The following is a 24,391-nucleotide window of genomic DNA, read 5'->3' on the forward strand; positions in this document are numbered from 1 at the left end:
AAGTTTTGTTCAGTACTTAACAGTTTTCATGTGGATCACATCAGAAGATGTTCAAAATAATAATTTGCTTATTCTAAGTGCCAGTGCTTTGATTAAAGCAATAAGAATGGAAGGTCTATTTCAGCTTGGTCTCTTGCCAGCAAGTCAGATTAATTGTTTAACTTTTTTAATGCTTTTTCATAGGCCTCGTCCTCAAGTTGAGCCCTCAGAGCTTGTATTTCCCTCCGTCTCTGCTCCTCTTTCTCCTTCAGGATACGTTGTTTCTCTTTCTCAATCGTTCTCTCTGCCCTTTCAAGCATCTCACTGGTGTAATGCTGTCCACCATTTCCAGTGACCATTTTATCAATCTGGTCAAGCAACTGAATGACCTGTTCAGGATTTTGTTCTTTATTGTTGAACACGTGGTATCGTCCACTGCAAGTTTTGATGAAACTGAGTAGTTTTGGGCTGTCCCGCACAAATCTGTGAATGTTCTTGTCCTCCAATCGATCTCCATGAGTGAACAGTGCCATGGTGTAAGTGGAGGATTCCTCACCAAAAACTGCTTGAATGATTTTAACAGTTTTTGCCTCTTCATCTGTGAATCTGCCCAGCTGAATCACAACTAAGAAGACATGGGGACCAGGAGCAGAGAGTGGAATACAGAGTTTAATTCTGTCAATGACCTCATCTGTAGTTAGGGTGGTGTCAAACAGACCCGGAGAGTCAATGACAGACACGTTTCTGCCATTTATTAAAGCATGAAACTTTTCACAATGCCCAGTCACAGAGGAGGAGGATATCTCTGATTCAAAAAACTTTTGTCCCAGTATAGTGTTGCCTGTTGCACTTTTCCCCACTCCGGTTTTTCCAACCAAAAGAATGCGAAGCGGATCTCCTGTCTGATACTCTGTACATTAACAAGAATTTATATATTTAAATTTACAAACATTTATGTAAAACAACAATGAAATACACCAATATTTAGCCTTTTTAATAATATTCATCATCCTGCCAGAGCTAATTAATGTAATATATTTATGTATATCAAAAATAATATTAATAAGCCTTACCTGTAGCATCAAAATCCAGTTTTTGTTGCTTGAAAATCTAGAAGTGATTTATATACATTTTATGACATTTAGCCTCTTGTAATAGGCTACTGTAAAAAGTGCTACACCCACAAAGTAGGTTTTATATATTTTAAATATTTGTAATCTAGTTTATTTTATTGGTTTTATACAAAAAGAGTATCAAAATACTTCCTCTTTACTTAAAATATATCAGTTTTTATATAACAATATATTTTAAATAAAACCCATGCAATTTATTTGGGTAGTTATTTGTATGTGGTTGTTGTGTACAATAAATGTTATAAAAGTGAGTTGACAATGCACAATTTATTTGAGCAGCTGTCGATGTGACAGGTGTGTTCATCAAACGTAAATATTTTAAATTTTATAAGTTGGCATTATCCCTTTTTCACTGGCGGGGACTGCAGGCAGATGCAATATCTTCCTCGGTACTTCAACTGTTTGGTCGCTGCAGCAGATCTGAATTTCAGGGTCTGATTAACACGGTAAGTTGAGCAAATTTAGCCGAATGACTGGTGATGTAAACTAAAGTCACGCAAAATCGCTTACTCCACTAGGGAGCTGAGTTTAGGTTTGCAAATTGTATAGCTAGCTATCCTGCACACATGGTAAGCTAAGATGGCTGCACAGTGTGGTCGATCGGCAGACAAACAGCAGCAGTGTTTAAAAACACATACAAGTTACGTATGTAATAATTAGTTGCACAAATGCCCTCGGTTATATTTTTAGATTGCACAGATTAAATTTCGGGATCATATGCGATCGAAACGGTCGCAAATTCGAGCCTTCAGGCAATAGTTGTGCGGGCAAATAAGGGAAAGTAAGATGTGGTGTTTTATGGACAACACTTTGTTTTGTGTGTTGTGTGTCTTTGACAGAACTCAGAGATTATGTTATTATACTTTTGCATTACTAAAGCAGATGCACAGATTAGACTGTAGAGATGTATGTTTAGTAGTCTGTCTGATTTTAGAGATTTGATCCACGATATTTTAATGCTGCATTGTCAATTAATGACAGATTTTTGGTCTAGATTTTTAAACTATTTCTAACCTATTACCTAAAGAAGTTTACAACTGATTTTTTTCTAACATCTAACATTTTCCTGGTCTTTAGATACCCAAGCACTTTTGTTACCTGGGGTCTTCGAGCTTCACATCCAGGTAAGACAAACTTCAGAATAGATTCAATTACAATTTGATCAGATTATACGTGTTCTGTAAGTCCAATAGACGTTCAGGGAACCTCCATACAAGGTTAAAAACTAGTTCAGATGTGGACATATTTTATGTAATTTAATGTCTCATTTAGACAATTTAAACTTTTTCTGGACCAAACACTTTCAGGATGCATTAAATTAAAACTCATGTTTATTTCAACGTAATTTCTAATTGCAAAGCAACTCTCAGACAGTGTGTGTTTGTCCAAAAATCATGAAATCATTACTGTCTACTTAGGGCAGGCAGCTTAAGGTCCCTGGTTCGAATCTGATTTCTCTCACGATCCAAATATGTATAAATGACAGATGCTAAACTGTCTAAAGGTGTCAGTGCGTGTTTGTCCAAAAATCATGAAAAGAAACTTCACTGTCTGTGAATTGCTTTGCAATTACACATGAAAATTACATTGAAATAAATGTGAGTTTTAATTTAATATATCCTGAGAGTGTTTATTTGGTCTAGAATAAGTATACATTGTCCAAATGAGACCTTAAATGATGTTGAAAATTGTCCAGATTGTCCACATCTGAACTAGTTTTCAACCTTGAATGGAGCTTCCGTGAACGTTCATCACAGAACACCTCAAAAAAAGTCGTAAAAACTTTCATTCTGGCTCCTCAGTGGACGTCTTTTCAATGTACGTCTTTGTGACAAAGACGTTGAAAAGATGTCTTTTGGACATAATTTTGTCTGTAGCTTAATTAACAGTAATGTGATGACCAATCAGGTACAGGCAAGGACAATTGCATTTGTTTTATTGTAATGCATCCTTTGAACCAGAAAAATACAACACTCATGCTAGAGTAGATCATGATATTTTAGTACCCATGGCATTGTCATGGTAGACTTCACTCTGGTCACATGTTCTAGTCACAGTCTCCATCTTGTATCCACCACCTTTAGCAACAAAAGTACAATTTGGACTTTGTCTCTTATCTCTTCTACCTGTCTGCTAATATTCATCTCATTTCCTATGTGTCTGACCAAACTCTTGTTTCTTTTTTGTCTCCACCAATAGAGTCGGGCTGAAAAAGAGGTGCACGCTGAGCTTGGCAGTTGCCCACTGAAAATTTACATGTGCCATCACCCCGACACGATTGGGATTATCATATAAGGACAGCCCGTGGTCAGAGGTGTGCCAAACCTGTCGAAAGCATGCTGCCTCCTGTTGCTCCTCCTTACCTATGCTCTCGACCTCATGTATCCCTCAAAACTGGTGTATACTTGAGATATATCAGAGGCTTTTTGTAGGATTGGACCCTGTGCGTCCTAAACTATCATCATGTAATTTTTGACATTGCAGTTCCAGTGTGATACAATGTGATGTTATGGCTCACTTTACCTTGATCCAAACATTTCAGATTGGGCAGTTTGGATATTTCACTGTACTGTTCAGAACAGGTTGAAAATACACTTCTACAGTGTTTGTTTTATATTAGAGTGTACATGTGCGGCCACATTTATTTGCTGTTTTGTAGTCACTGTTAAAAGTGACACTGGTTGACATTGAATAAATTATATATTGTCTTCAATCTATCTTCTCATCTTTTTATTCTTCAATTGAATTTGTAATTGTTATTGACAATTAAAAAAATATATTAAAATGTTTATTCACATATGATTAAGTTAATTTTACTAAGAAAATAAAGTTCATAAAACCTAATTAAAATGAGTACAGGTTACTTGTAGCAACCCATAAATAAGTTACCTGTACCAAGAAAAGTAGGTTTATCCAACTGAGTAATACTAGTACTATTAGTTAACTCAACTTGATTTTGTTGCGTTTCTATAAAGTAATGTTAAAGTGTTTAATATACTTAAAAAAGGCTGCAAGTTGAATCAACATAAAACATCCAATGCAGCCACTTGCCTCACTTTTTATAAGTTAGATCTAGGTATTACTTTTTACAGTGACATGTTAAAAAGATAATCAGCTTAGAGTAAAAAAAGGGACAAAATATATGCTAGATTTAAGCATACCTGAATCCCTGCAATAGCAACAATTATAGAAACCACCAGTAGTTTTGTGGAGATAGATGAGATCCAAGACTTTGAGGTCGTCGTTGTTGATGGTCTACGAAAAGTGTCCTGCACAGCTATAAAGAAAGTCATGGAAAAAATTAAAAATATGAAAATGATAATTTTAATCATTATTATTTTTATGATAATCACGAACAATGCTATTGCGTGTATTAAGTTGACATCTAAATACACCTTGCTACTGCTTTAAATCAAGCTGTATCTAGCCTACCCTAAACGGATGCTGTCTCTTTAAAATCACAAAAAGAAAACACTCGATTGCCATTAAACAACTACTTTAGATTTTTTCTTTCCAATGCAAATATTAAGTTAGTATAAACGTTTTTCTTTAATGGATGCAAAATTAAGTTACTTCTAAATGTAGAGCACATCGTCTGGGTTTCTTTTTTCTTGTCAAAAGGACAGTTTCGTTTACTCTGCTAGTCTTGCTTCACCGGAAGGGTTATCTGGTGTAGACTGCCATCTACAGGAGACAAGACGCCACTGCAAGATCAGTCAAGCAGCTGCTCTCTCGCTCACTGCAGAGATGATGGGTGGAGCTTGAAGGAAGGCCCTAAAAAAGGGTAGGGTTATGGTCTCTTTAATCATATGAAAAAGTTTAAGACAGTTTTTGTGTTTGAAACCGACATACAAAATTACATAAAACCTTATAGTTTGTGAGACATGGCCTTTGTGTCCCCGTTCTGCAGTGCCCAGCAAAATGATGTAAAAATGCCATGTATTCACTATTTCAACTCCAACCTTATATATTTTTCTAAAAACAGAAAATTAGCCTGGAAATGACACTGATGTTTCTTGGTACAAGAGACAACAAGACACTAACTTTTTGGGAAAAGATTATCAAGGGCACGATTATGAGATTGAATGTCTGGGTCTCGGTCCTCTGGGAGTGGGACCGGACAAGACAATAAATTAAACGATCAAATACGGACAAATGCATTTGAAAAGCAGGAAAATTATAAGTCCAAAATAATTAAAGGCATAGTAAAAGTTTATTCATGTAAGAAAATAGCTAAATTGTGTTAGTTTTAATACAGATAAAACTGATAAATGAATTACACGTGTATGGATTTGTTTCTGTGAAAAATCTGGTTTTATTTAACTGCTCTATCTTTTCAACAGAAAAAAATAAATAACGAGACATACTTTTACATCATGCATACGTTTTTATTTATGTTGAACGGACCCAACTAAAAGGACAACAACGCCTGAAAGCTGACTGCGATTCTCTTTTTTATGCTTTGAGAGGCTCCTACTACGCCATATTCTTCAATTTAAAGTACATCTGGAACGACGGTGGTTATTTGTATTTCACAAAGTAACTTTTGTAGGTCAGTGAGAACTGGCACACGTACAGCCGTAGCGCTGCGTGTCGCTGCTGAGCTCGTCTTCGGCTTCAGCTCCACTTAAAGGAGACGCAACAAAGAGCAACCGTAGTGGGCCCTGCTAACAGCGTGGCTTACTATAGCTTTAAGAACTTAAAATAGGGTCTGGGTCTTTAAAATGAATTTTGCACAGTTATTATAGAGATGATATACTAAATTTTCGACTTATACGACTTCAATTTTTTGCACAAAATTTGCAAAGAGACGTAAGAGCGTCCAGTGAAATGATTGACAATCGGATCAGGGCCGTTAGCAATCCAACATTTTTCATATTTTATGCCTCCTGTTTATTTCAAGCTATGTTTCAATTTGTTGAGAATTATTGAGGAGTCCAGAAGTGAGAAAAAACAACTTTAGTGGAGATGGAGCCGCAACTCCCGAACAACAAAGAGGTGGAGGAGAGTGAGACGGCCATGGAGAAATCCGCGGGGCAGAGTACCGCATCCAGCCCGTGCAGGGCGTCCAGAGGAAGCGGGGAAGGGTGCTTGGCGACCGAAGGGACTTGCCCACCCGAAACAAACGGAGCTGCGACGAGCCAGGCGGGTTCCGGGCGGGTTTTACGGGACAGGTCAACGCGAACGATTCCCGTGTGGAGGCAGAGTGATATCGGGGAGGACCGGGATGAAGTATCACGCGAGGCAGCGGCGAATCGCCGGCGGAAAGCGAAATGCCCGCGGCGCAGGAAGAGCGCAGTTGCCGCTGCAGGTTCATCGGATGCGGGCAGAGAGAGCGGCGGCGACTGCGACCTGCCGGATGAGTACGTTTCAGTCTGTAATATACGTGATGTGTTTTAGGGTAATATAACAGGGCCTCGCTTGTGAATATCCTTATAGTAATGAATGCATGGCATTTCTGTGCTCCTTTCACACGTTTAGGCGTAATGCTGGCAGACTGCAGTGTTTACATTTGCACTAGTGAAAGTAGCTGTGTTTCTGAGAGAGTAGTTGGGCAAAATAAATCACGCACGCCCAATCTTTGACACTGGGAAGGAGAATGTGTAAGATGAGACATAATAAATAAAACCGCCTGTTTCTCCCGTCTTATGACAGGTTGGAAGGAAACAAGGATGCGCTGGTTAATCGAGGTACTTTAAATTACATTTATTTTGTTAATGAGCATCTAAATGAGGCTGTATGGCCAGCCGTTGTATGATTATTCTATAAATCTAGTTGTAATCCAAAAGTGACTAGTCTCTGTTATATATTCATTAGATTTGTTAAATGTGATTTGAAAAACATTTATTAAATGTCATTGTTATTGTTAAAAAAAATATTCTTTATTTTGCCATTAAATTCTATAGAGATCTGTGACACAGACATAAAGAATTCACTTTCGACTAGTTTTGTGTTCTGGTTTTGCTAGTTTACTTTTAGGTTCTAGTACTAGTTACAATAACTTTTACTTCTTGTAACCATTGACTAGTCTGAAAGAATAGCTACTGTATAGTTACAATTAAAAACCATACTAGTAAGATTAAACATGTTAATTGGAACACAAACTAGTGTCTAATAAATAGGTAATTTGTATAAGTAGGGCACTAGTGTCTATTCAATTAGTACTTGTAATTCTGGAATAGATGCCAGCAACAATTATACCAGGAATACCAACTAGTAGGATTTGAATAGTTATCTGATATGTCTGGTAACTACAGTAAGGTTCCATATTGTTAACATTAGCAACTACTATAGTTAACATGACCTAACAATGAAAAATACTTCTCAAGCATTTATTAATCTTAGTTAATTTCAACATTTACTAAAAAATGACTAAAGCCAAACTTGTATTTGTTAATATAATTTAAATGGACCTGAGCTAATATGAACTGACAATGAGCAGTTGTGCTTTTATTAACTACTGTTGTCAACAAAAATGAATAAATTCTATTACAAATGTATGGCTCATTGTTAAGTAATGATAGTTTATACATTAACTAATGAGAACTTTTTACTAAATATCTAAGTTGCATATTGCCATAGAACTCATTGGCAAAAAATTGCAATATGTAAGCAGTCAGAGAGCTAGTCATTATTGGGTTACTGACTAATAGCAAAGGAATGCTATTAAAAGAACAAATAATGTAAAAATAGATACTAGTTAGTTTTAAGGAAGAAAGGTAAAACAGCTTGCCTTAGGATGTGATCTGATTCTGCTTTATGTGACTGTGTTCTCTTCCAGCGGCCCGCGGCAGACGGGTGCAGGTGCGCTCAGGGGCCCGCACCTGCCGGGGCTCGCCTAGGACTGTGTTTAAAATTGAGCCAGAAATGGACATTGATTATGGTACGCTGCTGAGCTTTTAAATGAGCTGCTGAGCCACTACAAATTCTTGACTGAATACTGACTACAAAACCTACAGAATTACTATAATGGTTGCCAATTTTGCTTGCAGTGGAGGCCAATAAACCAGTCGAAAAGACAGGAACAAGGTGATTGATTGCACATTTATTATGAGAACACATGGACACTTTCTCATGAAAGACCCCATGAAATCAAAGTTTCGTGGCTTTTATATGCCCACATTTTTTTAATTTACTCAAAATATCTTGCATTACCAAATATATCCAAATTCTCGTCCTCCAACTAGCAAATGCCAGTAGCGCAGCACGATTCACAGCTGGCTATTTGTTAAAAAAAGAAAAACTGCTCGTCAAGCCATTTTGTGGGGTCTTTGAGGACACTGATGGCTGCTACTGTTTTGGTGTTGGTGTAACAAGCCCTTTGTTTGTTACTGCCATATTTTAGTGTGGAGAAAAAAGAAGAGGAGAGCATGGATGATGAAGACGTTGTGGAAGAGGAAGAGTGTCCATTTGTGGATGATCCAAAAGACCAAAACTACCTACCCCTTTCACACAGGTAATGTTGTACCTGTATATATACTGATTGTGGTCATCTGGATTTGACATAATTATGTCATCATAACCTCTTGGAAACACTTATCGTTTCATTTTATAAATGGTGTGTTGTAGCATGATTACAGTAATCAGTCAATGATAAAATAAAGTTGTGAATGATGCTAACTTATCAGGGTTTCCACTATCATGGAAAACCTGTAAATATCAGGGAAAAATAAAAAGTCAAATAAAAGTCATTGAATTATTAAAAAGGTCACGGTAAATACAATTTCTAAAGTCAGTATCAGTTTTTCCAGTCATGCTCAGTTTGAAAAGATTAAATTAGCGGAAATTGCTTTTTGTGGGAGCTGAAAGTATCTAAAATATATAAGAGAAAATAAAATGTATAAAAATGAATTTTTAAAAATCATTATCCAGTAATCACAAACAACTGGAAAATGACAACAAATCAAAAGTGCAAAAAGATTTTGAAACACTGATTTACAGCATTAGCCAAATCTGATTTTTGTCGTGCATTTGATTTGTGGGCAATTAATTATGGCTTGATGCTCATGTTTGTTTGTTCAACAGTGATGAAGAGGATGCTGTCAGTAGCGATGAAGACGTCCCTTTTAGAGATGACCTGAATGACCAGAGCTATGATCCTAAGTATGAGAGGTGCATGTTTGTTTTTCAGCTTCTGTATGATGAAGGTCTCGTCTCCTATGCCCTCTCCATTTCTGTCCTGGTGTGTAGAGATTTTCTTAAGGTAAGGCGCAGACCCCCCACCAGACTGACGGAGAAGAAAGACAAGGCTACAGGGCAGGAGACTGCAACAGATCAAGAGACAGAGATCAAAACTGAGGGAGGGGAGAGCACAGATGTGCAGACCAGTGCTGAAGTTGAGGAAGGTGCTGAGCCGCCTAGGAAGTGAGTCAGTAACGTTGTTTTATATATTTGTGATGAAAATATAAGTGGACATAAGCACTTCATGAAACTTCTGCAAACAACTGATATGTGAATGATAAACAAATATTAACTGTCAGGTTTTTTGTCTTAGAAGAGGGCGGAGAAGGAAAGATGATAAAAGTCCCCGTCTTCCTAAGAGAAGGTAACAAAGCATCTCACATTGAATGCTGAAATTGCCCTAAAACAGGAGCAGAGCAGTAACCATCTTTTTTAATTAGAATACAGATTCGCAAGAATATATATGGTTACAATTCATTTTGTTGGTCCACTTTAGACATTCTACTAACTATAGGTAACTTTGCAACTACATATCAACTAACTCTCACTAGTAGACTGTTATGTTAGGTTTATGGTTAGTAGAATAAGTTGACTTGTAGTTGCAAAGTTACTTATAGTCAGTATAATGTCTGTTAGGGGAGCATAAAAAAAAGGTGTTTGCAGATATTATGCAGACAGTCTACTAATATTCTAATGACTGATACTTGTAGTTACAAAGTAACTTATAGAATGTCTAAAGTAGACTATCAAAATAAAAGTGTTCCCATATAAATATATATATATATAATTTATTTATTTGTTGTAGTGTCTGCTTGTTTGAGCAAAGCTATTGTAAATAAAGTCTTAAATTTCCATAAATAAGTAATATCCTTTTTTTTATAAATAAATAAAAAAGTCAGGCAATTTCAAGTGTTGATTTCCAAAAAGTCATAGAAATTATAATAACTAAAATTATAACAGATCATGGAAAAGTAATAGAAATTTCTAGTCAAAATACATTTTTCTAGTCATTTTCAGTTCTAAAGAAACGCTGTATTTGAGTGTGAAAAACATTATTAAGTCACAAGCCAATAGAAAAATCATGGAAAAATATCCATTTATTGGTCACAAAGTGTGGTAATCCTGATTATGGCTTTAGTCTCTAAAAAGTTTAATAACTGTATATTTTGTATATCCATTAATTTTCTGTACAATCAAGTGCATTACCGTAAACACTGTTTACTTTTACTTTTTACAGATGGGTTGAAATTATTTTCTGTGGTAATTGGCAGCATGCCACAATTTATTTTGTGTTTACTTTGTAAGCAGAAGATTCCAGTAAAATATTAATAATTATTATTTTCCTACATTAACTGAAAATCATTTGTTCTTCTGCACAGGAAAAAGCCACCGGTCCAGTATGTGCGTTGTGAAATGGAAGGATGTGGTACAGTTCTGGCCCACCCACGCTATTTACAGGTACAAACGCAAACTAGTGCTTCCCTTACTGACTGATACCTAACACATAGGGGTGTAACGATTCGTTTTAACAACGATTCGATTCGAATCACGATTCTTGGTTGTCGATACGATTCAAGGACGATATTGGTTCATTTAGAACGATACGATCCGAAAAGATTCAGTGACTTAAAATCGATTCGGTAACTTTTTAGCCAAAAATTCACCCAGTGTGACTGAAATAAATACCTGGATACTGGGCAGTGCAGGTGAAGTTTCCTAGATTCATGTTGTTTCTTGTAAGGGAATCGGGTATCAATTAATTATGGATATAAACAAACAACAAGTAAACAACAATTAATGGCAAATGCATTCACATTTTATTTGAATAAAGTGCAACCAATTGACCTTTACATATCCTACAAACAGCGAGCGACTTATTTAGAACATCTCCGTCTTTGCAAAAGCCAAAGAGTTTCCACACACTGGACTTGATAATTTGATAATTTCTCGCTCGCTCGCCATGCTGTTTTGTTGTCTTTGCGTGGCGATGACGTCACAGATAGGCAGACTGAATCGAATAACGTTTAACGCCTTTATCTTAAAAGTGCTAAGAAAAAACATCCATATAAAGTCTGACCTGCTTAAATCCAATGCGTTATTTAGTATCGATAAAATCGATTGATTACCTTTTAAAACGATGTTAGATCGATATATGTCGTCTGGAAGGCCAACTTGCCGAGCACAGATCGACGTAGTTGGATCATAGGAATATAAATCGATACATCGATGTAGTAGATGAATCGTTACACCCCTACTAACACAGAAATTAGACTTGAAACCTTTCTGTTGTCTTTCTCCCCTGCAGCATCACATTAAATACCAACACCTGATGAAGAAGAAATACGTCTGCCCTCACCCTTCTTGTGGAAGACTCTTCCGGCTGCAGAAACAACTACTACGCCATGCCAAGCACCACACAGGTAAGACAGACACATCTAAAGTTTGAAATGAAGGGTCTTTGGTTAGGTGGCTTTTTTTTAAAGTACAGCCTGTGTTGCAGATCAGAGAGACTATATCTGTGAGTTCTGTGCTCGCGCCTTCAAGAGCTCTCACAACCTGGCTGTGCATCGAATGATACACACTGGAGAAAAGCCACTACAGTAAGTCATATCTCTGCTGCTTACACACTACTGCACACTATTACTTTTCCAATAGGCTCTATGCACGATCGCTTCCGTGTTTTGTCTCAGCCCGCCCAGTTACATCCGGTGCTGCGTCGCAAGCCGTTTTTGCATTAGGTGGAGATAAGGGCAAATTACACTCGCTGTTTACAAGAACTTCCAGCGGTTAACGTGAATGATGTTAACAATATTGTGAGGCAGTTAGCTGTCACACATAAGAGTAAGAAAGAGAAGGGCATTAAATTATATATTTCGAGCTACATCGACAACTTTGAGGGTGAGTAATCTCTCATATCATGCGAAATCTGACTAGCAAATCAGTTTCTAAAATTGTTGTCTCGTTTCTGAGAAAATGAATTTTATTAAAGTTTGGCCGCTAGTACACTTCGCTATAGAACGCGCTATGCGGAGCGGAGGTAAAGACACTGGCTGAGATTCTACCGGAAATACGTCAGCAGCGTTGGTGCATAGAGCCTATTGAGGAGACTAACTGTGTTTTCAGACCTGTAGATCGTTTGCTTTGTTCCGAAACAGAGACTTAATTTGTTACAATGTTGCATTTTCTTCTTGGTTCGGTTCGCTTTCACAAGGCAACATTTCAAAGCGTACCAAAATGTGTTTATGCAAGTCACATTGGCCAGAGTTCACATGTTTGCATTCCTCTGTGTCATCCATTAAGATGGATTGAGAAGTTTGCTCTGTGGGCTTATTGTGGCTTTATCTGTAGCTGTCGTGACACGTAAACACTTAAACGAATTTAGCCTTGATTCCTGCTCGTTTACAATCGGGGGATCTCGGAGCGATTGTTTTGGTGTGGATCCGAGCACGATTGCCATGTTCATATATGCCTAAATGACACAGGTGTAAAAACGCCCTAGGTAAGGCATTACGTACAGTCTCTTGATATGTTTTGTAAAACGATATTGCTATATTGTAAAAAAAAATATTTTTCAAAGATCAGAAGAAAATACTATATAATTTTTTCAAATTAAAAATTTCACATTTATTTCAACGTTTTAATTGCTGTTTCTTTGTACAGTATTTGTGAAATTTACTGGCAAAGTCTGAGTGAAAATTGTTTCTACTTTTTCAGACAGATTTCTTGAACTCTGTCTTACATTGGTAGGACAAACAAAAATTGTCCTCAAAGTTATACCATTGGTTGAGTCAATGTTGCTCCATCAAGATGTTTTAATTTACGGGGAAACCTACCAGTGCCTAATCATTCCCTCACCATATTAAGCAGGAAAAATGCTCTTTTTTTTTTTACTGACAAAACTACACGTCACCTTTAACATATAATTTTCAAAAAAAAAAACATAATTTTCCACAAAAAAAACCCTTCTACATTCTTTATTATAGTCAATAGAATAAATGTAAGAATTTGAATTATTTTCTCTCTTCCATGTCGCAAATCTTTAAAAAATCTTTACACCCACTCGTCTCCTTCCTAGGTGTGAAATCTGTGGTTTCACTTGCCGTCAGAAGGCCTCCCTCAACTGGCACATGAAGAAGCACGATGCGGACGCCACGTACCAGTTCTCCTGCAGCATCTGTGGCAAGAAGTTTGAAAAGAAGGACAGTGTGGTTGCTCACAAAGCCAAGAGCCACCCCGAGGTGCTCATTGCCGAGGCCTTGGCCGCCAACGCCGGAGCCCTCATCACTACTCCTGCCGGAGTCACCACGCTGCTGGAGACCTCCACGGGCTCCATACAGACAGAGCAGGGGGTCCCTGAGGCCCAGGGGAGCTCTGTGGTGCCAGCCGGTCAGGTGGCCCCGGTGACGCACGTGGGTCCAGTGATGGTTGTGGATCAGGATCACCCGCTGCACTCCATGCAGGTACCGGTGACCCTGGCCATGTCATCGACAGAGGCGAACAGCGCTCCTGCACAGCAGACCTCCGCACACGCTCTGCAGATGCCTCTACAGTTCATCTCTACGCCCGTCTCGCAGCAGCAACAACACCACCAAATTCAGCAGCTCCCCCTCCAGTCCTCTGCTACCAGCGTCTCCCAGCAGGCTGCTTTGGTCCAGCAGTTGCCCGTGCAGTCCTACAGCCCCCAGTCTCAGATTGTCCACATGTCCTTCAGAGGGCTTCCTCAGCAGCAGCTCCCAATGGTTTCTGTTGCACAGCAGATGCCTCTTCAGACCACCCAGCAACATCAAAACCGGACCCTCCCTAGGCTCCCAAGCCACAACCCGGTTCCCAATACTCCCCTCCTCTCCCAAACCCTGCCCGAGGTACCCTCTGACTGCCGGAGCGGTTTGGGATTTGGGAGTAATCCTGCCTCCTCTTCATCTACGTCTCCCCAGCCTTCCAATACCCCTTCGGAGGCGAGACAGGTGGTCTGGGAGGGAGATGGGACTAATGAGAATGGAAATGTGGGTGGGGTTTGGGAGGCGGGTGGGCAGGGGGAGGAGCAAAACATGACGGACAGTTCAGACGGCCAGATGCAGCGTGTTCTGATGTAGTGAAGGAAGTTGGTGTAACATGGAGGAAAGTGAGATGACTGTTATTTGTCACCCTCCTACATGCCCTGAAGTTAAATATATAGAGTCATAAATATATTGTATGTAATCGCATTAACTTTTGGTAGCTTTGTAGAAATGTCTGTACCAGGGAGTGTTTGAGTTGTTGTCATTGTTCATTTTGTATATAAACAGTTATAGTTCCCTCCAACAACCACATCTGTTTTGTGTGTGTGTGTGTGTTGTTTTGTGGCTGTAGAGGCTTTCGCAGAACTCAATTCATGGTAGTCTGTGTGAGTAAAGCCATTGTGTAAGCAAAGTTGTGCCATCATGTGGCTTGAATTGGTACTGTAGAAACTAGGGATGCTTCCATATTACAGATGAGCTGATAATTATTGTCATTTTATGGTCCATCCATGTTAAAATTCTATTCTATTTTGTCCAAAGTTAAAAATTAAATCCTAAAAATATTACATTTAACAGTGTTAATAAATGATTAGCATTTTTAAAGATTAACTTTAAGTGAGAATACAATGATGATGAAGGTTACATAAATGGTGGAAACAAACTAAATATACAATATTAGCTGACAAACACTACCATATAATAGTTTGGGGTCGTAAGATTTTTTGTTTTGTTTTTGAAGTCTCATGCTCACCAAGGCTGCATTTATTTGATACAGTGATAACAGTAATATTGTGAAATAATTAGTACAATTTAACAACTTTTCTATTTTAAAATGTAATTTATTCATGTGATGGCAAAGCTGATCAGCATCATTACTCCAGTCTTCAGTGTCACATGATCTTTCAGAAATCATTCTGATATGCTGATTTGCTGCTCAAGAAACATTTCTTGTTATTATCAATGTTGAAAATTTTGTTTGGTTTTTTGAACCTGTAATACAATTTTTTCAAGATTCTTTAATGATTACGTTTAAAATAACAGCATTTATTTGAAATATAAAGTTTTGTAACATTATTTATAAATGTCTTAACTGTCACCGTTGACCAAATTAAACCATCCTTACTGAATAAAACATACTACTTCCTTTCCACACACAAAAAAAATCTTACTGACTCCAAACTTGTGAATGTACAGTAAGTGTATACCTAATTTCTTCAAGCCAATTTTATGGGGGGGAAATGTTCTATCACCAGTAAGAGATAATACACCAATACATTGTGCATCCCTAGTAGAAATAAACCACAATAGCTCAAGTGAAAAAGAGAAACTTTGAAAGAAGTTTGAACATTAACCATATACACTACAGTATATTTTTTAAAATCATAAGGCAACAAACATGTATGCGTATTTACATTCATTGTTTCAAAACCTTAGAATTCAACTACCGGTAATGTAAGATAAAAAAATAAAAAAAAATTGTGGAAACTACAGACCTAAATAAATGACATCTATTTCTTATATTTGTTAGAGTCTCTTTTTGCATTGACCACATCGCCATTTGTCTTAATGACCTCTGGAAAAAGGTTCCACATTTTACAGACTGATGATGTTATTAGTAGCATATTAATTAAATAAATATAACACACAGCATCATGACTGATTTTCACATAAAAGGGAGTTGTTGCCCAATGAGCAGCATTATAATGTCTTTTAGGGGTGTGAGAGTCTGGCATACTGCTTGAGTGCACGTTTTGGTGGAATGAGAGAATCGTTCACTCCCACTCTTCTTTTCTTTCGCTGTTCATTGTCTTTCTCTCCGTCTGGGTCTGTGTCTTCCACACAAGAAGCCAGCGGATCACGATTATGTGAACCTGCAACATTATCATCGTCTTTTGGTCCATTAGCAGAGGTGACCACACAGTTACTCTGCAGATCGCTGTCATGTGCGAACTTGCAGCGGCTTCCAAAGCGGCAGCGACCATCCTTCCTGTAGGCCACACAAATGCGCTTACCGCCGATCTGAGTGGGGCGAGCTTGTAAAGTAAGAGGTACATGTTTTTGCAGGACATTCAGTCTTTCCTCAGCCATTACTTTGAAGGGGTTAGCAAACACACTGCTGCCTGTAAGCGCTCCACCCGAGCTGGAGCCTCCCAGAGGTGGAGGCGGGAGCTTGTGAGTGTGAGGACGGAGGGACTGGGTCAGCAAGGACTCAGAAAAGGAGCGTTTGGCAGTAGGTGCCTCCTCTTGATCCTCGTTCTCTGGACCAGATTCAGACTCACTGGACGGCGATTCCGACTCCAACAGGAAATTACGGCTTTTTGCCTCCTTTACAGCACAATCCGTCTTTTTGAAGGACCTAAGCAGGAATAATTAAAGATGTTTATTTAAAAAGTGATACTTGATCCTTCTCAGCTCATTAAAGGAATAGTGTAGGCTACCCATTTTTTTATTCATGTGAATGGTGACCATTCTGTCAAAAATGCTCACTTCTCAGTTTATTAAAGGTGTAGTTTGCAACAAAAAACAAACAAACAAAAATCTGTAATTTTGTTCATCCTTAGTCTTTCGAAACCCCTCACTTTCTTCAATGGTAGGCTACACAATATATGTATATTAAATATATATTATTTTTTGCACCTAGGAATGAACGTCCAATGGGTTTGTAATTATGAGAGTAACGTTAAGTAGGCTAAATGATGACGATTTGTATTTTTGAGAGAGCTATTCTTTAAGTTTTCAACTGTGGAAAGATGCTACTCTTCACACTTGGCATTCTTTTAAATGAAAAACACCATACTGATTTAAAAAGTATGGATAATGTATTTGTCTAACGTTAGTGAATTATGAATTACTTACTCCTTTTGATAGTCTTCTCCCTTCTCTTCATCCTCTGACTCAGATGATACCCCGTATCCCACAAGCGAATTCATATCCACTCGAATATCACAAATGACAACTGTGATCCAAAACCGTTCAAATACTTGTCAATATGATTCGTTGAAGATTAAATTGTCAGTCGTTTCTTAATCCGGATGTCAGTGTTTCTTCTTGGTCCCCAGAATGTCGTGGAAAGAAAAAGTAATGTGCCACGCCACCGCGAGGCGCGGAATGGTATTGCGACAATGATATCACATGAGCAGAAGTGGTGTGGGGAAAAATTGAAATACCTGACATTTTAAAATCTGACCAACATGCCTAAACAAATGCACTAAATTACAGATTCACACTTCACAATGAGAATATCAGTGTTGTTATTGTTAACTAAAACTATGGCTATCAAAAAATCTAAACATTTTATCAGATTTTAAAATATATATAAATCGAAGTAAAATTACAAAAACTGAAATATGAAAATAATAGAAAATAGAAAAAAAGTCTAATGAAATCTAATAAAAATAACAAAAGCACTCAAATTAAAATTAAAACTGAAAATATAAAATAAAAGCCAATTCAAAATATTGATAATTCCTGTAATGTATAAATAATACTAAAACAACACTGGGATATACAAGTCTTTTCAAACGGACCTAATGTGGTGATGGACATAGGCATCATTTGGTCTCCATGGGACATGTCACTTTTTACTAAGGACTATTTTGTCCCCACCACTTTGTGGAACAGCTTGCAGGATGCATTCATATAATACAGAAGAAGTATTATCCATTTATACTGGATCCTGTAAATTAACAGTGTTACAATGAATTTTTAAAGTTTAAGATGAGTTTTCGTTGCAGCTGTTATCAGTGGAGGAAGGAATATGGCAACAGCTAGGCCTATATCTTCTCTCATGCACAGTCTGCAAGCAGACACATGTTCTGATCTATCACTTTTCCACAGCTGCAGCAGCTCTTAATATGCATCCACTGACTGACTGATAGCATATGCACTTTTGGATTATAAAATAAATATTAAAAATAAAAGATACATTTAAATTATAAATGTCATTTTATTTGATAATTTGCATGGATGTGTTACAAAGAATGGTATACAACCCATCAGTTATGCGGGAATATGTGTTCACTGCAAGAGACCCCTCCAATAGGGCCCTCAGAACACTAGAGCAAATACTCTACATTTACAGACCAATACATCACAGACTATTATTTAAGTCAGATAATGACATCATTTGTGGATAACCTAATTATATGCATAATTAATATGTTACAACTTGTATAAAAGGAGGGTTATAGCAAGTAATTCTGAAAAATTGATTTCCACAATAAAATTTATGCACAATTTACAATGTCCATGTTTCCTATTAATGTCACACCTATTTTTGACACTCTTGGCACTATAGATCACACAAGGTAGAGGGTGTAGATCCTTATAGCAGACAAATATGGGACTATTATATGTTTGAGACACAGCTCAAATAAATGACGCATGAGTTAGCCTACAGACCAACATTAAAAAAATGTTAGTATACTTCCTGGCGTCCCCTATTGTATTTCCCATTCATTTCCTATGGCCTGACCACGAGTCCACGACCCTTTAACATATCCGAATCATGTCCATAATTTTTTTTGTGTTCACAACATAGCTAATACAACAAAAGTCACCAAGTGTCATCCCATTCCGATAAAGAAAAAAAAAAAAAAAAAAAAATCAATAATTCAAAACGTAAAAGTTTTCGGTCATTTTTGAACGAAGAGGACCAGAGGGCTATCCTGTGTAAAATGATCACTACAAGAGGTGGGTGTTGGTGGTGATCCTCAGCTCTCCATCAAGGTGGCTCTTCACAAAATTAATCCACCTCTTCTTAATATGGTCGTTTTTCGGAAATTTAAACAAGGACACCGATCTTTTTTGTAAGTGATCGCATCCAGGTAGGCCTACGTAAACACCTAATAGGTGTTCCGTGACGAAGGCATAGCTAGCTACTAGCAAACTGTAGGCTGTAGTCAAAGAGGTACTTCTACTCTTTGCTGTAGTAACTAACTAATAGTAGCCTACTGATATATCGCGATTGAGAGGCGAACTGATGCGAATGTGCTCTAGACGAGGAGGGGCCAGCCTGAGTGGCTCCAGTGCGTCATCGACAGTATAGGGCCGGGGCCAGGAGCTCAGGGGCTCCAGTGCGTCATCGAGCCACCGTTTTAGCCCCGCCCAGAAAATCCTGAACACAGCAATGGTGCAAAACTGTTTTACGGTCTAACTTCACAATTCAGTACTTCACAGATCACAGTCTTTGTAATGTGTTTTAGCAATAGATTTCTAACATAATGTGTTTAGAATTTTTTTTTTTTAGAATTGCCTTTACAGGGACTTTAAGCAACTTGCTACAACATAAATCAGTGTATTTTCTTTATAAAAAGAATTATAAATCAGCTTTTACATTGATACGTCCTCAGAATCATTCTGGACTCGGTTCTTTGTGCGATTTCTTTAAAGATTTTCCTATAATTTGCAAACATTGCCACTTACTTAAACCCCCTAATAATACAACAGACAAAAACTTAACATCATATGTGATGGTCAAAATTCACATTTGATGTATGAATTGTGCAATTCAAGTTTGTAAAACAAAACATGTGAAATGTAAACCACATTCCTAATTTTACTCATAAACCAAAATCTGCTTTTCTGAAAACCCATAGGAAATTCCAGAGGCTCGAAAAGGATCCTGATGTTAAAGCACACAGCTCTATTGAGTGTTTTTTCCTTTTATTTGTTTATATTTTCCAGTTTGCATTTGGTATTATACATTGGTATGAAGAACTCTAGGCCAATGAAATTCCGTCTTGATATTCCCAGCCCCTCAAACGCACCACGTTCCCATAAGGAGGCGGAGTCACGGGTAATTCAGAGCTACATCTTCAGTTCAAAGGGGTGAACAGCGTTTCTGGAAGTTGTGCGAGAGAGTTGACCACAGTGAAATAACTGAAAATATATAAGGAGTGAGAAACAGCGCCCGAGGATCGCCATTCAACATCCATAGGCGGCCTACGGTAGTGTATAGGGGATAGTGAAAACAAGAACATGCTGATTTATTCCTGCTGTTGATTCAAACGTTATTTTTCAAACAGTAGGTGTTTTTGAGTATAAATGGCTGGCAGAGGTGCAAACGGTCGTCATGGGTTGCGGGGCCACGCAGGGAGAACCGCAGCTCTAGCCCGGCTTCTTCATAAGGAATGCGTTCAACTCCTGGAGGCATACGTGAGTCTCAAAAATAGAGCTTATTTATACAGAACTAATCTGATTATTATATTTAACTGTTGAGTCTTTCCTAATTATGGTCTGGTGGTGAGTGTGACGCAAACTGAAGTCTGCGACATCATGACATTTAGCAAGTTAAAAGAATGTCTGGAGGAGGCAGCAAATGAATAGCCTTCGTTAGAAGTGACAGCGTTGTCTGTGCTATCCAGGACTTGTCGGTGCGCGCAGGGGACGGAACTTGTTTCTGGATGGATCAGGCTATAAAGCGCGATTGTTCCAGTAATAAATACATTTTTGGTTACCTGCCAAATTATTCAGGTCCAGCACCACCTCCTTGTTGTTTTCCATGAATGTTCAAGCGTAGGCTACTTTAAAGTTTCGGCTTGTTTCTTGGAAAAGTAGCCTGAAACGTGGGAGCGGTTTGGAATGTAATGGAGTCATTTTTCTTTTGAAATAGGTGAGCAACATCTGTTTACTATTCAACCTAATGAGCTGCTCTGCTGAGGACCAGCCTGGCTTCAGAGGGTGCTACATTATTAATTAGTGACTTAATAATATGCCAACTAGCCTACATGCTTCTATGGGCATTAAACTTTCAGGTTAAAGCTGAGGCTAAAATATAGTGAGTTTTTTTTTTTATTCAGATTTTTAGTATCTTTTCCAAAAGTTAGCAACTTTTTGGGAGTTTTAAATCTAAGTTCAGGTGACCTTTGGAAATTGTGTGTTGACTGTATAAGGAATAAGTTTACTTTCCTCTATCTTTTATTTTAATTGCTGCTTTTACTCACTGTCATGTTTACCACATGTTTGTTTACAATTTCTTCCATCTGGTGATTCCTTGTAACCACAACTCATTTGTCTTCCCATTTAGAGAAACAGTGAATCACTGCCGTCCTCACCGGTTGCCGGAGATTATTTAGTATCCATTCCTCCGTTGGTTCCTCAGCTGTCAGATACAGAAAAAATATCTATCCTGCACGCTGCACTCAAGGAGTGTCTGCGACTTCTGGAAGATGTCATTACCCGGGAGGACGCAGATTTTTCCGATGAAGACAGCGAGTATAGGAGAAAACGGAAAACTGTGAGGGATCGTCTGGTACACCTGTTGGCAAGCACAGGGCAGCTACTAGTGGATGGCCAGAAATTTGAAGCTGAAGTTAAAGAGGTGCTGGAGTTAACATGTCTAGCACGCCATTTTAAATATAATGTTTTCTCATAAATGTAAACGGGGTTTGAAATGTACTTTTTCCCTCACCGGCCAATTTGGCTACTAAATTTTTAAGTTACCAGCCATTCAGAACTACTTCTAGCCGAAGAAAAAAAAGAAGAAGAAAAAAAGAAGAAGAAATAAACCAGATTAACTATGTCACAGTTTATAATATATATATATATATATATATATATATATATATATATATATATATATATATACATACAGGGTTTGAAATTAACTTTTTCACTCACTGGCCAATTTGGCAAAAAAAAATTTTTCATAACTTCTATTAGCCTAAAAAAGAAGAAAAAATAAACCAGATTAACTAATAAGTAACCCACCAAATTGTCTAGTGATTTGAAAGCGTTACCCGCCACAGTTGATTTTTACCCGCATTTGGCGGGTTGGCAGGTGTACATTTCAAACCCTGAATGTAAAGCTTTCTGATGAAACGTCTAAATTTCATAGACAATCTGTATGTGCTTGTGTGAAAGGAGCTGGATGGTCAGGTGGCCGGTGGGAGTTTCGGTCTGAAGATGTGGATTGTGCGAGTGCTGCAGGACCTCGTGCACTGGACTGGCCAAACATCAGATACCCTCCACTCTCTGCCAGCAGAAATGGAGAAAACACCAAAGACAATGTCCCGAAGGACAAGGAAAGGAGGCGCCGGGAAAATAAGGAAGTGAGACTTAGATATGTGACTAAAGAGAACATAAGAAAGAGAGTTAAAGGGTGGAGCGGAAGAGGACCGTATGATAAGAATGAGGTAAAGGAATTTCATTACAGCATGGAGAATGTAGAGAGTCAGAGGATCTGGATGCAGTCACTGGAATTCAGCCTTCCCGCATGTGGAAAGCAGGAGGGGTGGGTCTGAACAAGATATTATTTTATGAAAAGTTATTTTAATATATTTCTACTTTTAAATAAGATGTTAAACTGTAGCAAAAATGTAAATACCTTTGAATATTAATCAAAACTCTTACATGTACTGTATGGTTTATTACCTTTTAAGATTGTTGACCTTTAGATTGTTAAGCATTAACAGACACTGCAAACTTTTTTGTGATCATGATGATCAAAGAAACTCCAAAGTTGGATAATATCTCATTTTTTGTTTGTATATAAAAAAAAATACTGTATGCATTTATTTGCATTTATAAAGGATAGTTCAAACAAAAACATTTAAATTCTGTCATCATTAACTCACCCTCATGTCATTTCAAATCTGTATACATTACTTTCCTTTGTGGAACACAAAAGAATATATATAAATATATACATTTATATATATATATTATCTTATTCTGTGTACAGATTTGGGTGGACATGAGGGTGAGTAAATGATGAAAGAATTGTATTTTTGATAATCTACTGTTACAGATATCTAGAACAATCTACTGTACAAGCAGTGATGTATACCTTAAAAAGGCTACTTCACATTTATCATACAAATGCTTCTTATTCCTGTTACATGTGCAGTGGGAGTTATTACATGTACCATCTGTTGATGTTTGTCTGGATTAATTCCCCATCCACACTCATGGATCACTCATGCCCTCTGCTGGCTGCATAAAGTTCTGCCTTTTTTTATTCCAGGTCAATTTGTCAGATGTGACTCTGGTCATCCAGTGACAGAGAAAAGTCTACAAACTAGCCTTTTTTCATGATGATTGAAGTCATTGTACCTTTACGCTGATTTTAACATGTTAAATATCTATTCAAAATCTATATCTTAGCGAGCCTGGTATGGCCTTTGACTTAGGAGATGTACTGTGAGGTGAACTCTGGTGGAAGAGCATTAAGGATTCAGCACCTGGTTACTGTATGAAGATGACTTGAATTGGAGAAGAAAGACAAACACTACCATTTAATAATTTATTATTTATGTTTGTGTTTTAAACTTGCACTGCAATAAATGGCAATATATGAACTGTCATTCAAACAGGTTGCAAATTTTTTGGGCCCCATAAGGAAAACCGCTTATAAATCATACTAAGTGATGTTGTTTGAAAATGTAAAAATGCAGAAAGTTTACTTTTATGGCTCAGATTAGTGTAAGGGGATATAATATACAGTTTGTAGTATAAAAATCATGTCTATGGAAAGTCCCCATAAAACATGAAGTGTGTGTATCTGTGATAAAGGAAAAGCAGGATGTGTTTGGAAGAGTGGGGGTGGAGTGTATGTTTGTGATCTGTGTGTGTATTTGTGTGTATTGGAAGAGTGGCAGGATTCCTGTGTAAGGGGGAGGGGTGTGTATGTGTGTGTTATTACGTGTGTATTTGTCTGAGTGTATGTATGTACAAGTGAGTTACAGAGAGAGAGAATAGAGAGAATGTGACTGTATGTGATGTGAGCGTGAGGCAGGATGTGTGTGTGAGAGAATGGAAGGGGGAGGGGTGTGTGTGTGTGTGTGAGAGAGAGAGAGTGTGTGTGTGAGAGAGAGAGAGAGAGTGTGTGTGTGTGTGTGTGTGTGAGGCGAGAAAGGGGGAATGTGTGTGCGCTTGCGTAGGAGGGAGAATCTGTGTGAGAGTCGAATTGTGTGGTGTGTGTGTGCGTGCGTGAACACATTTGTGAGCTCTGCAGTGTGTGTGTGTGTGTGTGTGTGTGTGTGTGTGTGTGTGTGTGTGTGTGTGTGTGTGAACACATGCATTTGTGAGCTCTGCAGTGTCTGTGTGGTGTGTGTGTGCGTGCGTCTGTGGTGTGTGTGAAGATGAATTTGTGAGCTCTGC

At 38.0% G+C, this 24,391-nt stretch overlaps 4 protein-coding genes across 9 annotated transcripts; 2 read left to right on the plus strand and 2 right to left on the minus strand.

Moving 5' to 3' along the window:
• On the minus strand, positions 1-4,428 carry LOC130070768 (GTPase IMAP family member 9-like). Its single transcript, XM_056235285.1, has 3 exons — positions 4,274-4,428; positions 1,053-1,089; positions 1-889 (listed from the first exon to the last, which is right to left on the minus strand). The coding sequence occupies exons 1-3, from the start codon at positions 4,403-4,405 to the stop codon at positions 150-152; spliced, it is 909 nt and encodes a 302-aa protein (XP_056091260.1). The 5' UTR covers positions 4,406-4,428; the 3' UTR covers positions 1-149.
• Positions 4,429-5,698: 1,270 nt separating this feature from the next.
• Positions 5,699-14,600, plus strand: zfp91 (ZFP91 zinc finger protein, atypical E3 ubiquitin ligase). Of its 4 annotated transcripts, none has more exons than XM_056235272.1 (12): positions 5,699-6,475; positions 6,768-6,802; positions 7,894-7,995; positions 8,105-8,141; positions 8,458-8,568; positions 9,138-9,224; positions 9,303-9,476; positions 9,610-9,657; positions 10,673-10,751; positions 11,599-11,713; positions 11,794-11,893; positions 13,369-14,600. In XM_056235272.1, the coding sequence occupies exons 1-12, from the start codon at positions 6,081-6,083 to the stop codon at positions 14,384-14,386; spliced, it is 2,301 nt and encodes a 766-aa protein (XP_056091247.1). In that variant the 5' UTR covers positions 5,699-6,080; the 3' UTR covers positions 14,387-14,600. The 4 variants fall into 4 exon arrangements, with proteins under 4 accessions (XP_056091247.1, XP_056091246.1, XP_056091249.1 ...); XM_056235271.1 differs by having other exon boundaries at positions 5,703-6,475; positions 9,607-9,657; XM_056235273.1 differs by having other exon boundaries at positions 5,709-6,475; positions 9,138-9,215; positions 9,607-9,657.
• A 1,275-nt stretch (positions 14,601-15,875) lies between these two features.
• Positions 15,876-17,345, minus strand: si:ch211-113e8.11 (uncharacterized). The gene is made up of 2 exons (XM_056235275.1): positions 17,147-17,345; positions 15,876-16,646 (listed from the first exon to the last, which is right to left on the minus strand). Exons 1-2 carry the CDS (start codon positions 17,218-17,220, stop codon positions 16,001-16,003), a joined length of 720 nt encoding a protein of 239 aa, XP_056091250.1. The 5' UTR covers positions 17,221-17,345; the 3' UTR covers positions 15,876-16,000.
• Positions 17,346-20,096: 2,751 nt separating this feature from the next.
• On the plus strand, positions 20,097-22,871 carry cntf (ciliary neurotrophic factor). 3 transcript variants are annotated; one of them, XM_056235287.1, is made up of 4 exons: positions 20,097-20,238; positions 20,320-20,446; positions 21,318-21,611; positions 22,154-22,871. In XM_056235287.1, exons 2-4 carry the CDS (start codon positions 20,336-20,338, stop codon positions 22,343-22,345), a joined length of 597 nt encoding a protein of 198 aa, XP_056091262.1. In that variant the 5' UTR covers positions 20,097-20,238; positions 20,320-20,335; the 3' UTR covers positions 22,346-22,871. The 3 variants fall into 3 exon arrangements, with proteins under 3 accessions (XP_056091262.1, XP_056091264.1, XP_056091263.1); XM_056235289.1 differs by having other exon boundaries at positions 21,318-21,527; XM_056235288.1 differs by having other exon boundaries at positions 20,125-20,172.
• The last annotated feature ends 1,520 nt before the right edge of the window (positions 22,872-24,391 follow it).

This window comes from Rhinichthys klamathensis, unplaced genomic scaffold (assembly GCF_029890125.1).
Source record: "Rhinichthys klamathensis goyatoka isolate OS25496 unplaced genomic scaffold, OSU_Roscu_1.1 h1tg000418l_1, whole genome shotgun sequence".
Taxonomy (NCBI): Eukaryota; Metazoa; Chordata; class Actinopteri; order Cypriniformes; family Leuciscidae; genus Rhinichthys; species Rhinichthys klamathensis.

Bases quoted from the DNA above. Each gene is read 5' to 3' on its own strand.
- LOC130070768 (XM_056235285.1), bottom strand. From the start codon at position 4,405: ATGACTTTCTTTATAGCTGTGCAGGACACTTTTCGTAGACCATCAACA. The intron at 1,090-4,273 runs GTATGCTTAAAT...AATCACTTCTAG, and splicing joins TTGCTATTGCAGGGATTCAG to ATTTTCAAGCAACAAAAACT. The intron at 890-1,052 runs GTAAGGCTTATT...GTTAATGTACAG, and splicing joins ACTGGATTTTGATGCTACAG to AGTATCAGACAGGAGATCCG.
- zfp91 (XM_056235271.1), top strand. From the start codon at position 6,081: ATGGAGCCGCAACTCCCGAACAACAAAGAGGTGGAGGAGAGTGAGACG. The intron at 6,476-6,767 runs GTACGTTTCAGT...GTCTTATGACAG, and splicing joins GACTGCGACCTGCCGGATGA to GTTGGAAGGAAACAAGGATG. The intron at 8,142-8,457 runs GTGATTGATTGC...GCCATATTTTAG, and splicing joins GTCGAAAAGACAGGAACAAG to TGTGGAGAAAAAAGAAGAGG.
- si:ch211-113e8.11 (XM_056235275.1), bottom strand. From the start codon at position 17,220: ATGAATTCGCTTGTGGGATACGGGGTATCATCTGAGTCAGAGGATGAA. The intron at 16,647-17,146 runs GTAAGTAATTCA...ATTCCTGCTTAG, and splicing joins GGAGAAGACTATCAAAAGGA to GTCCTTCAAAAAGACGGATT.
- cntf (XM_056235287.1), top strand. From the start codon at position 20,336: ATGGCTGGCAGAGGTGCAAACGGTCGTCATGGGTTGCGGGGCCACGCA. The intron at 20,447-21,317 runs GTGAGTCTCAAA...CTTCCCATTTAG, and splicing joins TTCAACTCCTGGAGGCATAC to AGAAACAGTGAATCACTGCC. The intron at 21,612-22,153 runs GTGCTGGAGTTA...CTTGTGTGAAAG, and splicing joins TTGAAGCTGAAGTTAAAGAG to GAGCTGGATGGTCAGGTGGC.